Here is a 17,359-nt window from a genome sequence, read left to right on the forward strand (position 1 = left end):
TCCCATTTTGTAATAACTTTCTTCTTAAGTTTTTTAGTTTTGTTTTGGTTTGATTGTTTTTTTTTTTAGTTTTTTGTTCGTTTATTTGTTTTTTGGGGGGTATAGGGTCACCCACAAAGGTGTTATTAACCCAAGGATCAATCCTGAAGGGCTCTGAGGACAACATGGATTGTCTGGGTTTAAATTCAGGTTGGCATTCTACAAGGTTAAACACCCTACTGACTGTACTATCAACCTAGCTCAATTTCTAAATGATTTTCAAATGGGATGTGGCCCTGAAACAAATTTTTTTTAATTTGGTGAACTGTAGTCATTATGTTTCACATTGGGTTTTCAGAAGTTAATTATCTGTAAAATATGATTTTACATTATACCACCTTCAAGTTATTTTTCTTCCATCTCCTTAACAGAATCTTTTTTCTTCTTTTTATTTATGATGTTAGCAATTCCAAGCAATATGATTTGGTTCTAATTTTTATATCTGAGGTAATTGGTGATATTCAACACACCTTATGTGTTCATTGGTCATTTGTAACTTTTCTTTTGGAAATATATTCTTAGGACCAACAAGTGTGGTATGTAAAAAAGAAAAAAATCATGCGATTTTTTGTGACATGATTACAGCCCTATGATATCAGCTTCAGCAAAGTAAGAGAGAAGGAATGTTATAGATATCTATATGTCTCTCTATGATATAGATTTAAAGGTGCTCAAGAGGGGCCCTAGTGAATGAACACTGGAGAGTTGTTTGGCAAAACAGAGTTTGCTGAGGGTTATGGGAAGTGAATACTCTGGTGGTGTGTAGGTAGGGTGTTTGCATTACATTCAGCCAACCCAGGTTTGATCCTCAGTATTCAATATGGTCCCCAAAGACTGCCAAAAGTAATTTCTGAGCACAGAGTCAGGAATAATGACTGAGCACCACTAGATGTGGACAAAACAAATAAACAAACAAAAACAACAACAAAACCCACAACAAGAATGCAAGCAGCCTATCCAGGACCAAAGGTGGTTGGTTCGAATCCCAGTGTCCCATATGGTCCCCCATGCCTGCCAGGAGCTATTTCTGAGCAGACAGCCAGGAGTAACCCCTGAGCACCGCCGGGTGTGGCCCAAAAACCAAAAAAATATTGCAAATCATAGTATCTCATAAAGTCATCATATATGCAGATATATACAAATGCTATGCAGAAATGTTATTTGTGTAATTGACTTTCTAGTTCTTGAGGTACATGATATTCTTATATGATTTGAATATTGTCTCATATTAGTTATGTGGTTTGGAAATCCTGTTAGTTACCTTTTTGTGACATATATCATTCTTTTGCAATGCAAAAGCTTTTAATAGTAATATAAATAGTTTCCATTTTTTGCCTCTTTTTTGGATGATACAAAAAATTATTACCCACTCTTCTGCATAATTTTTCCTAATTTTAAAGAGTTTTATAGTTATAAAGGATTACATTTTGAATGCAAGATTACTTTTATACGTAATATAAAGTCCTAATCTGGTTTTTGTAATTTTGTAAAATGAAAACATTTTCATTTTTAATCTTATTTTTAGTGCCATTTGTTAAAGAGATCTTCTTTTCTTCATAGAGTGTTTTAGATTGTCTGTCAAATATTAGTTGCTAACATACGAGTGATCTTATTTCTGAGTTTTGACTGTTCCATTGCTTTATGTGTTCATTGCACACCAGTATCAAATTGTTTTATTTAGTTGTATGGCTTTGTAGTAAGTTTGAAATCAAGAAGTGGAATTAAGTTAGCTTTGTTCTTCTTTCTCAAAATTTTATTCAGGGTTTTTTGTAAATACACAAAAATATTAGAATTGATTGTTGTATTTTTAAGAAAAATATTATCATACTCCTGATAGGATTGCACTAAATCTAATGAGCATTTTAAATGATATAAGCATTTTAATTGAATTTTTTTTAGTATTGAAAAATATATGAGATTATATGGGTTGCTCAGTACAGGAATTCCAACCTCCTTCTTGTTGTTTTACCTGAGTTTCTCAATTTATCTAGTCAATGGCTTTGAACATTTATTCAGAAGTCTTTCACCTCTTTGGTTAAAATTTATTAAGTATGTGCTTGTACTTGATATTAATCAAACTGGGTTGTTATTTTTATACTTATTCATACCAGTGTATAAATACCATTAATTTATAAGTGCACATTTTATTGACTAGTTACTATTTTAGTAGCTCCAACAGTTGTTTTATATGTGCTAAGATTTTGCAATATAATATATATTCATAATATAAATATAAATTATATAAATATAACATTTATTTTCCTGATCTTAAATGAAGAGTTCCCAATCTTCCCTTATTGATAATTAGTTAGATCTAGACATTAAATATAGATTTAATTATGTTGAAATACATTTCCTTTAGACCAAATTTATTGAGGCTTTCATGAATGGGTGCTGAATATTGTCAAATGCTTTTGGCATAAAGAAAATGCTACAACTTTTATAATATTCTACCAATGTGATATATCACATTTACTGATTTTTGTATTTTGAGTACTACTTGCAGCCCAGAGTGAAACCTACTTAATCTTAAGTGTAGAACTCATTTATTGTGATAGCAAATTCGGTTTGCAAGCATTTTGTTGAGAATCTTATCTTCTGTATTAACTTTAGGATTGTTGTGTTTTTGTTTTTGTTTGTTTGTTTTGTCTGGCTATTACAGTGGTCTTGTAAAATTAGTTTTAGTGTGCTTCTGTCTCTTCAGTTTTTGTAGGCTATTGAAAAAGACCAATATTTATTATTCTTTAAATGCTTTTATAGAATTTATTGAAAAGTCATCTGTTTGGGGGGGATGTTGTTGTGGTTTTTGATCCAGTATCCTTGTTATTGGTTTATTCAGACTTTTTTGTTTATGGACCACCTGGCAATGCTCAAGGATTAATTACTCCTGGCTCTATGCTCAGGGGTCTTTCCTGGTGGTACTCAGGGAACCATATAGAATACTGGAGATTGAAACGGGTCAGCAGCATGTAAGACAAATGCCCTATCCACGATGCAATCTCTCTGGCCCCCTTTTCAGTTCTTTTATTCCTTTTCTATTCATAGTGTGGGTTCTTTATTTATAGGAATTTAGTTTTATCCTTTAGATTGTCAAAATTACTGAAAGTGAACATAGGCCAGAAAAGGCAATCCTGACGTGACACACTATCACAGATATTCCACAGACATGATAATGTCTATCTATCATCCCAATGTGGTTTTTCTTTGTTTCTGTGCTCCAGATTTATCCCTATGTTCTTTGATTCTCTCAGTATTGTTTTTGGTTTATGCATATTTCTTATGTGTTCTCCTAATGAAGTAAATGGTGCCAATCATGATCTGTGATGCTGTTTTGATATTTTCATTCAGAGCTAAACTCAGCCATGATCCCTTAGTCACAGTACTATGCTGTTTCTTAAGAGGAAAAATATTCCAAAGTTGAGATAATAATTGCAATAATAGTGCATATAGTCTCCTTTTGAAAAAAATTTATACAAAAAAGTCTCCAAATTAATTATTATTCTATAACATTATAGTGTATATGTATGTTCTTAGAAAATACTATCAAGAATATGTTATAATTTTTCCTACCACTTAAAATTATTAGTTGAATACATTTCTAAAAATTTTTGAAACACATATGGTAATTTTATAGGTAAAGAAAGAAATTTTGGGAGTAAGAGCATTAGTACAGTCAACTGAGGTCTTGTCTTGCACAGAGAAGACCTTGGTTTAGTACAGTCAACTGAGGTCTTGTCTTGCACAGAGAAGACCTTGGTTTACTACCTGGTATTACATATAGTCCCCCATTTCCTACCAAAAATTATTCCTGAGTTCAGAGACGAGTATGGTCTAATAAAAATGATGAATTACACTTAGTAAGAAAAATAAGTAATGGATACATAAGGTAACACTCATGATCAAGTCTTATTCCAGCCTTTATGATTGGTTTGACATTCAAATTAATGTAATTTATTGAATCAATTACTATCATTCAATTCACCCTATCTGATAATAAACGGTAAAATTCTATTTTAATTTCCATAAAAATAATATGCTTTGAGCACCATCAGACATGTCCTACACACATATGTGACAAACCAAAACATATTAAAAACAGAATAAAATGTTTTAATTACATTTTGATTACCACATGGAAGTAAAGAGGTATTGAGGTATTTCAAAATTCTTCTGTAGGGAAGTCATTTACACGTTACAATTATGAAGTGGCAGTTATATGTATGTTGATTATCATAGTCACTTATTTTATTTTATTAGATGGGGGCTGAGCCACACCTAGCTATTTAATGGCTTGATCTTGTTCTGCTTCAGATATTACTTCTGGCAGTGCTCAAATAACCATCTAGGGATTAATCAGGGTTGGCTGCTTGCAAGGCAAGCTCTTAAATCCTCATGTGCTCTCTCCAATACAAAGCAATTATTTTAAAACAATGCTCTATAATTTACTTATATCAATATTGGAATTTTTGGTTTTACTCACTTTTTCTTAAATCAGTATGACATAAAATTATTCATGGTTGAGTTTTTGTTTTAGGCAATGTTCCAACACCAATCTTGTCACCTGTGTTAATTTTCCTTCACCAATATTCCTAGGTTCCCTCAACACTCCCCCATACACACACACACACACACACACACACACACACACACACATACACACACACTTAGTCATCTTGACATACACTTTTTAAGCTCTGTTGTTAAAGTTTGGGTCTCATGATTTCAGTGCTGTTAGCTGTATGGTTTGAATGTTTAGCTCTATCATTCCTTAATACCACCAATGAACCTAAACTGCTTTGATCTCTGCCCCTCATTGCTTCTCACCTGTCTCTTTCCCTCCTATCCTCCACTATTGCTTGTCTTCTACAAATACTCTGTGACCAAGGGTGACCTAGGTAGCTCCCCATTACCATTGCATGCCCTCATGTTGTTATTCTAAATTTCACATATAACTGAAATCATCCTTAGTTTTTCCTCTTCTGGTTTACTTTACTGAACACATCTTCAGTCCCATCCATGTTGCAACAAATTGTTTGATTTCATCATTCCTTACAGATATGTAGTATTCTGTTATGCAGTTACACCACATCATCCAGCCTCCACAGTGGACATATAGCTGGCCAATCCCTGACCAAGGAGGTGGCGTATTACAGCCCAAGACAGAATGACAAGTTCCCAGGTGCAGGCATGTGTGTGGCTCTGTGAGACTTCAGGCAGGAAATGGGTACTGTTGTTGTTTTAAAGTGTATAATTAATTCATTAACATTATGTATTTTGTAGACTTTAGAAAATGATTGAGAACCTGAACTGCCAAGCATTACCTTTTGACAATTTGAGATGAAAAAGCTGGATACCTTCCAAGATCAAGGAAGCATTTTTCTTTAACAAGTACTAATGAGAGGGAGAAGGGCAAAAAGAAATATTGTTGTGCAATTGTTCTTCCTGGGTAAATAAAGTATTCTCTTATTTCTTTCATAAATTTAGGAGCAACAAGACAATGGTAAAGGGAAGAAATGTTACAGAAATCACCCAGTTCATTCTCTTGGGGTTTTCAGATTTGCCTAGAATCTTAATGGTGCTCTTCATTGTGTTCCTGTTAATGTACATTACCACTCTGACCTGGAACCTGAGCCTTATTATATTAATAAGGATGGACTCCCACCTCCACACACCCATGTACTTCTTCCTCAGCAACCTGTCCTTCATAGATATCTGCTATGTGACCACTACAGTCCCCAAGATGCTCTCAGGATTCTTCCAGGAGCAGTCAACTGTCACTGTCATGGGTTGTACTGTTCAATACTTTGCTTTTTCATGGATGGGCCTGAGTGAGTCTTGTGTCATGACAGCCATGGCTTATGATCGCTATGCTGCCATTTGTAAGCCACTCCTCTATTCATCAATCATGTCGCCCACCTTTTGTGTTCAGATGGTGTTGGGATCCTATGTGGCTGCACTCTCGGGTGCTGTAGCCCAATTGTGTGCCATTCTTCGACTTTACTTCTGTGGACCTAATATCATCAATCACTTCTTCTGTGATTTGCCCCAATTGTTAAACTTATCCTGTAATGACACTTTCCTTTCACGAGTCATACTGGCTATAGTCACCTTGTTCTTTGAAGTAACCAATGCCCTGCCTATCATGATATCCTATGTCTATATTGTCCTCTCTATCTTAAAGATCACTTCAGCTAAAGGCAGAATCAAGGCTTTCAACACATGTGCTTCTCACCTGACAGCTGTCTCCTTCTTTTATATCTCAAGTATAGTTGTTTATTTGAGTTCCAGCACTGGAAGCTCTTCAACTGTTGACAGACTTGGATCAGTGTTCTATACTGTGTTGATCCCCTTGTTGAACCCTTTGATTTACAGTCTGAGGAACAGGGAAATTAAAGATGCCATGAAGAAGCTTCCAAAGAAGAGAGGGCATTGCTGAGGTCACAAAGTCTTTCTTTAACAATTCCTAAGCCCACAACTCTATATACAAATATGGACCACAACATTGATGACATGAATAAAGAAAGAACTATTTAACAGAGGTTCTAATTCCCAAATTCAGGAGAGAAAGATAGAGAGATAGATGATACAAAGCAGGCTTTACCTGCTTTACCACCATGCCACCCTCACTCCCACTGACAAGTCACTATACTGCCACCCTTCACGAATGGTCAAAGTTTTCCTTTTCATACCTAGCATTACAGGGGGGCATGTCCAAGCTCAACTGTTATTACAGTGGGAGTATCCAAAAAGTATGTCCAGGTCCAAATGCCATTACATCAACAGACTCTACTAGCATGAATATTTTAAATTAATTAATTTATTTAAACCTTGTGTTCACAAACATAATTGTAGTTAAGTTTCATTCTTAACATTCATGCTGTTCACCATGCAGCCTTCATATTACCAATGCCCTCTCCTAACCCCTGCCTGTATTCAATACAGGCTTTCTACATCTCTCACTCACTGACATTGTTATGATAGTTCTCAGCATAGTTATTTCTCTGACTGCACTCATCACTCTTTGTGGTGAGCTTGATATATTGAGCCAATCCTACTGGCCCTGCACTCTGGGAATTAATTTAATGTCTATTTTATTAATATATTTGTTTAAACACCTTGATTACATTTATGATTGTAGTTTGGTTTCAGTCATGTAAAGAACACACCTCTTCACTAGAGCAACATTCCCATCACCAATACTCCAAATCTCACTCCTCCCCAAACCACCCTGGCCTGTACTTTAGACAGGTTTTCTAATTCCCTCATATATTAACTTTGTTAGGATAATTACAATGTAGTTATTGCTCTAACTGTACTCATCACTCTTTGTGATGAGCTTCATGACGTTAGGTGGACTTTCCAGCCCTCCTCCCTTTTGTCTCTGAGAATTATTACAAAAATATCTTTCATTTTTCTTAAAATTCATAGGTGAGTGAGACTATTCTGCATCTATCTCTCTCCTTTTGACTTATTTCACTCAGCATAATAGATTTCATGACTTCATTTCTTCTGATGCTGCATAATTACTAGCATGTTTTAAGTTAAATAATTAACTCTTGGGCCAGAGCAATAGCACAGCATAGGGCAAGCCTTGAACTCAGCCAACACTCATACCAACCATATGGTACCATGAGCCTGCCAAGAGTGATTTCTGAGTGCAGAATTAACAGTAATGTCTGAGCACTGCCCAGTGTAACCCAAAAATATAAAGCCAAAAATTTTTTCTAACTCTTTATTACAATGTAACCTTTCTTTCAAGGCATAAGATGGGTGAAGTTGATCAACTCTGAGAACTTAACAAAAGTATTTATATATTTCTACTATAGGCAAGGAAATTAACTCTTCATTATTTTTTCTATTTAAGAAACAAACAAATCCATAAATGGTGGCATTGAACTTAAGTATACATTTTAAATAAAAAAATGAGTAATGCAGCATAGCATATTGGAGATAATTCTGAGTGAGAAGGCATAAATGACACATACAATAGTAGAAGGCAACATGATCTAATTGTTTATATGAAGAGCTATTTTAAATTTACACATTACAATCAAGAAAGAAATTTTTAAAAACAACTTGAAATAAATGAGAATAAAAGTACAGGCTTTCAGAATCTATGGGACACTGCAAAAATTATTTGGTTTGGGAAGTTCATAGCAATGCTGACTTCCAAAGAAAAAGTTCAAGACGATGACTTAAAAAGACACATCATAGAAAAGGAGGAATAACAACTAAAACAAAAAGTAGTAGAAAAAATAGGTTACAAAAACCGGAGCAGAAATCAATAATATAGATACCAAGAAAGCAATACCAAAAAAAATCAAGGAGACAGGAAGGTGCTTCTTTGAAAAAAATAAACAAAATGGACACAAATTTAATTAGATTCGTGCGTAAAAATTAGAGAATTTCTAACTAAATTGCGTCAAAGACCAAAGGGGAGAAATTATAACACATCTTTCCAAAGTCAAGATATTATGGGATATTACTATGGAAAACTTTATGCTTTTAAACTGTAGAACCTAGAAGACATGACAGATTCTTATAATCAGGTAAGCTCCCAAAACTTTTTGAACAGGACAATTATAAGTAGGCAATTGAAAGAGAAATTAAGAATCTCTTTGAGTAGAAACCAGATTCACACCAGGACGATTCCATAGGCTCACTATTTACTCTGTAAACCAAGCCATAAAAAAAAATCAAGGGTGGAACTGGAGAGATAGCCTGGAGGTAGGGTGTTTTCCTAGCATACAGAAGGCCAGTGGTTCAAATCCCAGCATCCCATATGGTCCCCTGAGCCTGCCAGGAGCTATTTTTGAGAGTAGAGCCAGGAGTAACCCCTGAGCACTGCCAGGTGTGACCCAAAAAAACAAAAAAACAAAAAACAAAAAAAAGTCATGGGTATGGTGGCTATACAGTTGGCCCTCTTGGGATGAGGGAAAAGGCCAAGGCCCTACACTGATAAAGCCACACACCCAGAATCACCTCTTTGTCATTGATCATGCCTTGTCACTCATCTACACTTAGCTATGAGGACATAAAATTGCACAAAATTACACCAGGAGTAATTCCTGAGTGAAGATCCAGGAGCCTGAACATTTGTGAGGGTGACCCAAAACCCAAATATAATAGTAATAACAATTTTAGAATAAATAAATGAAAGTGTCCAAAAACCTATGAATCTATCTAACAATAGAGGTGTGAATGTTATACCATGAAAAGTCTGGATCACTCAAGAAAGATAAAAGACCTTAGTAAATGGAAATTATTCCATGCACATAGATCAGAAGAACAAATATTGTTTAAAATGATCTTCCAGGGTCCAGAGTGGTGGTGCAGTGGTAGGGAATTTGCCTTGCACACCGCTGACCTATGATGGACCACTGTTCGATCCTCTGGCATCCCATATGGTCCCCCAAGTCAGGAGATATTTCTGAGAGCCTAGCTCAGAACCCCTGAGCAACACCGGGTGTTGCCCCAAAAAAAAAAGATTATCCTACCCAAATTACTAATTAGAATTAACACAATTCCCATCTAAATTCAGATGACTTTCTTTAAGGAATTAGAGTAGTCAATAATAAAGTTTGTGTGGAATAATTCAAAAATATTCAAAATGCCAAAGCCAGACTGAGAAAAAAGAAACAGAATTATTTCATTACCTAACTTGAAACTATGCTATAAAGCTATAGTTATCAAAACAGTATGGTACTGGAATAAGGATAAACTCAGACTAATGAGTCAGAATAGAATACCCAAGGACAAATCTCCATATGTATTAGGTTCAGCTTATTCTTAACAATGATTTGAGAGCATAAAATGGAGTTTAAAAAAAAAGCCTCTTCATCAAACGGTGGGGCTGAAACTGAAAACTTCCTGTAAAACTATCAAATTTTGCTCCATATCTCATGCCTTACATAAAAGTCAATTCAAAGTGGATCAAAGACCCAGAGATAAGACCAAAATATATATAGTTCATTGAAGAAAATATAATCAGAATTATTTAATAATTGTATCTAAAAAGTATCTTCAATGATATGTGCTATTGACAAAGGCAAGAGACTCAAAAATAAACAAATGGAACTAACTACAAAGTGCTTTTGCATGACAAAAGTAATACAGACTAAAGGTAAAAGACAGCTAACTCAACACATTAAAGAGATAATGTACAAGATATACAAAGTGCTTAAAGAATTCAACAAAAAAAAATCTAATTCCCATCCAAAAATGGACAGAAACTGAATAGGCATTTCTCTGAGAAAGATTGATGGATATCCAACAGATTCATGAAAAAAATGTCATCATCACTTATGCTTACTAAAATTCAAATCAAGGCAACAATGAAATATCATTGTACACTAATTAGAATAGAATATATCTAAAAAAGAGTGAAAACAACCTGTGTCATTGGAGAGGTGGCAAAAGAAATTCTCATTTACTGCTGGTGGAATGCAGACTAATTCAACCCTATAGAAAACAGTATGGAGATTTTTCACTAACTTAAGATTTGAGCTGCCACCTGACTCAACAACCTCATTTCTGAGTATCTACATCTAGGACACAAAAATATCCATTATTTATTGCAGCACTTAGCACAATAGCTAAGATATGGAATCAACCTCAGTGTTTAATGATAGATAAGTGGATAATAAAGATTTAACATATAGATACAGTGGAATACTGTGCAGGTTTAAGGAATGATAAAATCGTTCAATTTGGTGCAACATAGATGGAGCTGGAAGATACCATATTAAGTAGAGTAAGTGAGAAGGACAAAAACAGGATGATATTACTTATCTATAGTATGTAGAATAATAGGATATGAAAAGGCGATATATAAAATTTAGGACTACCAAGAGCACATATGACCTCAGAATATTGTGAGGACAGATAAAAATAGAAATCGAGAGAGAGGGATAAGAAGCAGAAGATAAGTAATAGAGACTTAATAGAAACATGAGCCTCAGATATACAAGGAATAGAAAGAAATAAGCTATAGAAGCAAACAAAAATCCAACAACACAAGAAACATGAGATCCAAACTGCAGCAACCAAATATTAAAATGTGCCTGACAAGGACACACCAGACTGGGATGGTTGAGAACCTGGGTCATTGATGCTGATGTTGGAATCAGAGTTGGTATATTGTATGTCTACAATTCAATTATGAGTAACTTTGTAAACCACTCTGTTGTAATAAATTATAAATAATAAATTCTTTTAAAAGTTGCCTATTATAATGAAACCCATTACATAAATGATAACCATAATTATGATTATAAATAATTTGTAAGAATTAATTACTGCAAAGGGAAACAGCAAAAGGAGAGTCAGAACTCAACTTAGATTGACCAGTACTAGTATCTGTGTTTGAACCCAAAGTTGGATGAACTCATACAACTGTCATTAGTGTTTTGGTATTCTTTATTTTCTTGATTTTCTTTTTCATTTCTTTTTTTTTGGTGTAGAACAGCTCTTTATTTAGTTTTAGAGAATATGTACAACTTTAAATTTAAGTTTGCCTAATTTTGTAAAATACCTTCAAAAAATTAAATATTTTTGAAATTTGTATGGTAGCAAATTTCATGCTTTTTTATAATATCTTTATTTAAACATCTTGATAACAAACATGATTGTGATTAGGTTTCAGTCATGTAAAGAACACCCCCCTCACCAATGAAACATTCCCACCACCAAAGTCCCAAATCTCTCTCCATCCCACCCAACACCAACTGTACTCTAGACAGGCTTTCCAGTTCCCTCAATCATTTAAATGGTTATGATAGTTCTCAGTGTAGTTATTTATCTAACTGCACTCACCACTCTTTGTGTTGAGCTTCATTAAATTAGCTGGAAGTTCCAGCCCTCCTCTCTTTGTCTCTGAGGATGTTTGCAAAAATGTCTTTTTCTTAAAATCCATAAATGAGTGAGAATATTCTGCATCTATCTCTCTCCCTCTGACTTATTTCACTCAGCATGATAGATTTCATTTACATCCATGTATAGGAAAATTTCATGACTTCATCTCTCCTGACTGCTGCATAATATTCCATTGTGTATGTGTACCACAGGTTCTTTAGCCATTCATCTGTTGAAGGGCATCTTGGTTGTTTCCAGAGTTTGGCTATTGTGAATAGTGCTGCAATAAATATAGGTGTGAGAAAGGGGTTTTTGTATTGTATTTTTGTGTTCCTAGGGTATATCCCTAGGAGTGCTATAGCTGGTTCGAATGGGAGCTCAATTTCCAGTTTTTGGAGAAATCTCCATATTGCTTTCCATAAAGGTTGGACTAGATGGCATTCCCACCAGCAGTAGATAAGAATTCCTTTCTCTCCGCATCCCTGCCAGCACTGATTGTTCTCATTTTTTGTGATGTATGCCAATCTCTGTGGTGTGAGATGGTATCTCATCATTGTTTTGATTTGTATCTCCCTGAAGATTAGTGATGAGGACCATTTTTTCATGTGCTTTTTAGCCATTTGTATTTCTTCTTTGTCAAAGTTTCTGCTCATTTTTCTCCCCAATTTTTGATGGGATTAGATTTTTTTCTTGTAAAGTTCTGTCAGTGTCTTGTATAGTTTGGATATTAGCCCCTTATCTGATGAGTATTGGGTGAATAGATTCTCGCACATGGTGGGTCTCTCTTGTATCCTGGGCACTATTTCTTTTGAGGCACAGAAGCTTCTCAGTTTAATGTATTCCCATCTGTTTATCTCTGCTTCTACCTGTTTGGAAAGTGCAGTTTTCTCCTTGAAGATGCCTTTAGTCTCAATGTCATGGAGTGTTTTACCTACATGTTGTTCTATATACCTTACAGTATGAGGTCTGATATCAAGGTATTTAATCCATTTGGATTTTACCTTTGTACATGATGTTAACTGGGAGTCTATGTTTGCTTTTTTGCAAGTGGCTAGCCAGTTGTGCCAACACCACATGTTGAAGAGGTTTTCCCTACTTCACTTAGGATTTCTTGCTCCTTTGTCAAAGATTAGGTGATTGTATGTCTGGGGAACATTCTCTGAGTACACAGCCTATTCCACTAATCTGAGGGTTTGTCTTTATTCCAATACCATGCTGTTTTGATAACTATTGCTTTGTAATGAACTTTAAAGTTGGGGAAAGTAATGCCTCCCATACTCCTATTCCCTAGGAGTGCTTTAGCTATTTGAGGGTGTTTATTGTTTCAAATGTATTTCAAAAGTGTTTGATCAACTTCTTTAAAGAATGTCATGGGTATCTTTAGAGGGATTTCATTAAATCTGTATAATGCTTTAGGGAGTATTGCCATTTTAATGATGTTAATTCTGCCAATCCATGTGCAGGGTATGTGTTTCCATTTCTGTGTGTCCTCTCTTATTTCTTAGAGCAGACTTTTATAGGTTTTTTTTTCTTCTTTTTTTTTATTCAGGGGAGAGCACGAATGCAGCCCCCCATTATGCAGTCGAGTTTCCCACCTTTGGGGAAATCGCAGGGGTCAGCACATCTGGAGTGCAATGAATAAGCCTCACCCTGGGAAAACCACCTTCGTGTTCATGGTGTCTCCCCTGCCAGGTAAGTATATGTATAGTTTTCTTTGTATAGGTCGTTCATGTCTTTGGTCAAATTGACTCCAAGATATTTGAGTTTGTGTGGCACTAATATGAATGGGATTGCCTATTTAACGTCCATCTCTTCCCTATCATTATTGGTTTATAAAAAGGCCATTGATTTCTGTGTGTTAATTTTGTAGCCTGCCACCTTGCTATATGAATCTATTGTTTCTAGAAGCTTTTTAATAGAGTTTTTGGGGTTTTCTAAGTAGAGTATCATGTCATCTGCAAACAGTGAGAGCTTGACTTCTTCCTTTCCTATCTGGATTCTCTTGATATTTTTTCTTGCCTAATCACTATAGCAAGCATTTTCAGTACTATGTTGAAGAGGAGTGATGAGAGCGGACAGCCTTGTCTTGTACCTAAATTTAGAGGCAAGGTTTTTAGTTTTTCTCCATTAAGGATAATATTTGTCATTGGCTTGTTGTAGATGGCATTAACTATATCGAGAAAGGTTTCTTTCATTTCCGTCTTGCTGAGAGTTTTGATCAAGAATGGACCTTATCAAATGCTTTCTCTGCACCTATTGATATGATCATGTAATTTTTATTTTTCTTGTTGTTGATGTTGTGTATTATATTGATAGATTTACGGATGTGAAACCACCCTTGTATTCCTGGGATGAAACCTACTTGATGGTAGTGAATGATCTTCTTGATGATACATTGGATCCTATTTGCCAGGATTTTGTTGAAGATCTTTGTATCTGCATTCAGCAGGGATATTGGCCTGTAATTTTCTTTTTTGGCAGCATCTCTGTCTGGTTTTGATATCGAGGTGATGTTGGCTTCATAAAAGCTGTTTGGGAGTGTTTCCATTTTTTCAGTTTCATGGAAGAGCCTGGCTAGTATTAGTAGTAGTTTCTCTTGAAAGGTTTGAAAGAATTCATTAGTAAATCCATCTGGGCCTGGGCTTTTCTTTTTAGGTAGACATTTGATTACAGTTTCAATTTCCTCAATAGTGATGAGGGTGTTTAGATATGTTATGTCCTCCTTACTTAACCGTGGAAGGATCTAAGTGTCCAAGAATTTATCCATTTCTTCTAGGTTCTCATGTTTTGTAACATAAAGTTTCTCAAGGTAGTCTCTGATTACCGTTTGGATCTCTGCAATATCTGTCGTGATCCCCCTTTCCATTTCTAATACAGGTTATGAGGTTTCTCTCTCTCTCTCTTTCTTTGTGAGTTTTGCCAATGGTCTATCAATCTTTTTATTTAAAAAAAAAACTTCTGCTTTCATTGATCTTTTGGATTGTTTGTTAGGTTTCCACTTCATTGATTTCTGCTCTCAGCTTTGTTATTTCCTTCTGTCTCCCTATTTTTGGTTCCTTTTGTTGGTCATTTTCTAATTTTATGAGCTGCGTCATTAAGTCATTCAGGTATGCCACTTCTTCCTTCCTGATGTGTGCTTGCAAAGCTATAAAGTTTCCTCTCAGGACCGCTTTTGCTGTGTCCCATAGATTCCGGTAGTTTGTGTCTTCATTATCATTTGTTTCCAGGAAAGTTTTTATTTCCTCTTTGATTTTATCTTGGACCCACTGGTTGTTCAGCAGTTTTTGTGGGTACCTTCCTAGCCCTTTGAGTAGCACTTGAGGGAATCAGAAAAGAGATACAGCAAAGCCAACAGATCCCTTCAAGTTCTCAGAGTCATGAAGGGCACAGCAGGAAAGATCCTCCGCAGACCAAGGTATCAGCTCTCTGCCTGCCGACCCCCACAGCTAGTCCTTACTCACTCGGTCTTTCTTGGCCTCTCGACCTGTGCAGCTCCAGGAGGCAGTTTTTTTTGGAGGGGGCCCTTCCTAGCCCTCTGAGGAGAGCTTAAGGGAATCTGTCTTGATTTTCTTATTTGATGCAGAGAACATAAAATCTGAGATGGTTATCTTGATGATTTTTAATGTCTAGGAAACAAGGTTATATTCATATATGATAGCACTTTGTAAAAAGGGGACTGTCCACATAAGAAATCCATTATTATCCTTTTATCAGCTAATAGTGTCATACTAGAAAAATCTCATGGCTCCCCTGGCTTCAAATTCCACATCTGGAAATCGAAGGTCTTACATCAAATGATCTAAGGGCCTACAGTTCTAATCATTCCAAGTTTATTAAAATAAAAAACACTATAAAAATTTTAAATGGTTAAGCTCAGAATTAAATCAGATGGGACATGACAAAGGGAAGGGAATCAAATGGGCCAAAAACTCTATTACAACCATTTCTATAGAGAATAACTGTCTAGAGTTCTCTTCTTCTGTATTTTGCCCTTTCACTTCTACTCTTAATACCACATTTAATAGGATTCCCATTGTAGGCATCCCTCTTGCTGTGACTAACAGCCAATTGCATGACAAAAAAGACCCATTTTAAAGGGCAATAGTGTCTTTCTGAAATAATCACTCCAGAAGACACAATTCATCTTTTGCCAAGAACTGTCTTACTGAGACTTTTGGAACAAGATAAGAAGACAAGATTTAGAGACATCAGTAGATACTGTGTTATCTCAGTAGCCATTTGATTCTGCTATTCAGACTTGTATGGTTAAGATTTATGATTCCCACTTCTCCAATTCTTCACTCTTCCTTTGCTTCAATTTTCTTTTCTAAACTAAGGATCTTTCCATCCTTTCTCCTTACTGAACTTCTCAACTTTCAACATGCTAGTGCTTTGTGGTGAGAGGAAATTCTTAAGAATTTGATCTTGTGCTCTCTTCGGGAGCACATATACTAAAATTGGAACGATACAGAGAAGATTAGCATGGCCCCTGCACAAGGATGGCACGCAAATTCGTGAAGTGTTCCATTAAAAATAATTGATCTTGAACTCTTACACACTAATGTTTTAAGCAGTTAAATAAGATTAGTAAAATAATGTAATATCTAGTGAGAAGATGTAGATAAAGGCTTATACATTGTAAAAAAAATTAATAATTAAGTCCAAATATGCTTCCTAGTAATATATTTTACTTTCAGGGGAATTATCTAAGATGAAAACATGTTTATCTGTTTCCCAACATTCTTCTTGAAGATCCTTTAACTATGTAATTTTTCCCTTGAGGACCTTATTTTTTATATAACAATTAGCCTATATTTAAAACATAGAGACAAAATTTTCAAGTAGCTAAATTGATCTGTGATTATGAGACAATTTTGTTGGTATTTTGATATATTTCAGGTAGCTCTCCATTGTCATCTTTAACAATTGGTATTTGGAGACATTACCATGGGTGATAGAGATAGAAAAATACTCTACTGAACATACTTGTTTTTGATCAAGCAGTCCCTTTTATCTTTGTTATATTAAATTATTCATATCACAATATTCTTGGCTTCCTAAAACTGACTTTGAGCTTATATAAATCTGGAAATAATTTATACCCTTAGCATAGCAGATTTGGAAAAGGTTTTAATTAACTATACCCAAATTGTTAAAATCTCTAAGCAATATTCTCATCAGTCACCTGTATTCTCCAAACTCTCTTTGCAGACAAGGGATATGAACAAAAACTTAAAGAGAGTAAGCATGTGTAAATCTTTATTTCCCTGGTCAAATTTCTATATTGTAAATTTCAGGATATAGTTCATCTACAGAACATTTCACAACTCTTTTTTTTCCAGAATTGTGAGTTGCATCATATATTTTACACAATATGCATTAATTGCCTATATTACTGGAATATAATGAGTGATAAGTTTGAATGAAAATGCCTGAGAAAACTAGACCTCTTTACAATAAATATTTT

At 35.1% G+C, this 17,359-nt stretch overlaps 1 protein-coding gene, 1 non-coding gene and 1 pseudogene across 2 annotated transcripts; 2 read left to right on the top strand and 1 right to left on the bottom strand.

Annotated features, from left to right (window-relative positions):
- Window positions 1–5,536: 5,536 nt before the first annotated feature.
- LOC126017747 (olfactory receptor 5AN1-like) lies at window positions 5,537–6,475 on the top strand. The gene has a single exon (XM_049779800.1). The coding sequence runs from the start codon at window positions 5,537–5,539 to the stop codon at window positions 6,473–6,475; it is 939 nt and encodes a 312-aa protein (XP_049635757.1).
- Window positions 6,476–13,438: 6,963 nt separating this feature from the next.
- Window positions 13,439–13,592, bottom strand: LOC126019181 (uncharacterized; annotated as a pseudogene).
- Window positions 13,593–16,319: 2,727 nt separating this feature from the next.
- On the top strand, window positions 16,320–16,426 carry LOC126019771 (U6 spliceosomal RNA). Its single transcript, XR_007499394.1, has one exon. It is a non-coding gene; the product is annotated as a U6 spliceosomal RNA (small nuclear RNA).
- The last annotated feature ends 933 nt before the right edge of the window (window positions 16,427–17,359 follow it).

The sequence above is a fragment of the Suncus etruscus genome, chromosome 9 (genome assembly GCF_024139225.1).
Source record: "Suncus etruscus isolate mSunEtr1 chromosome 9, mSunEtr1.pri.cur, whole genome shotgun sequence".
NCBI classification, from domain to species: Eukaryota; Metazoa; Chordata; class Mammalia; order Eulipotyphla; family Soricidae; genus Suncus; species Suncus etruscus.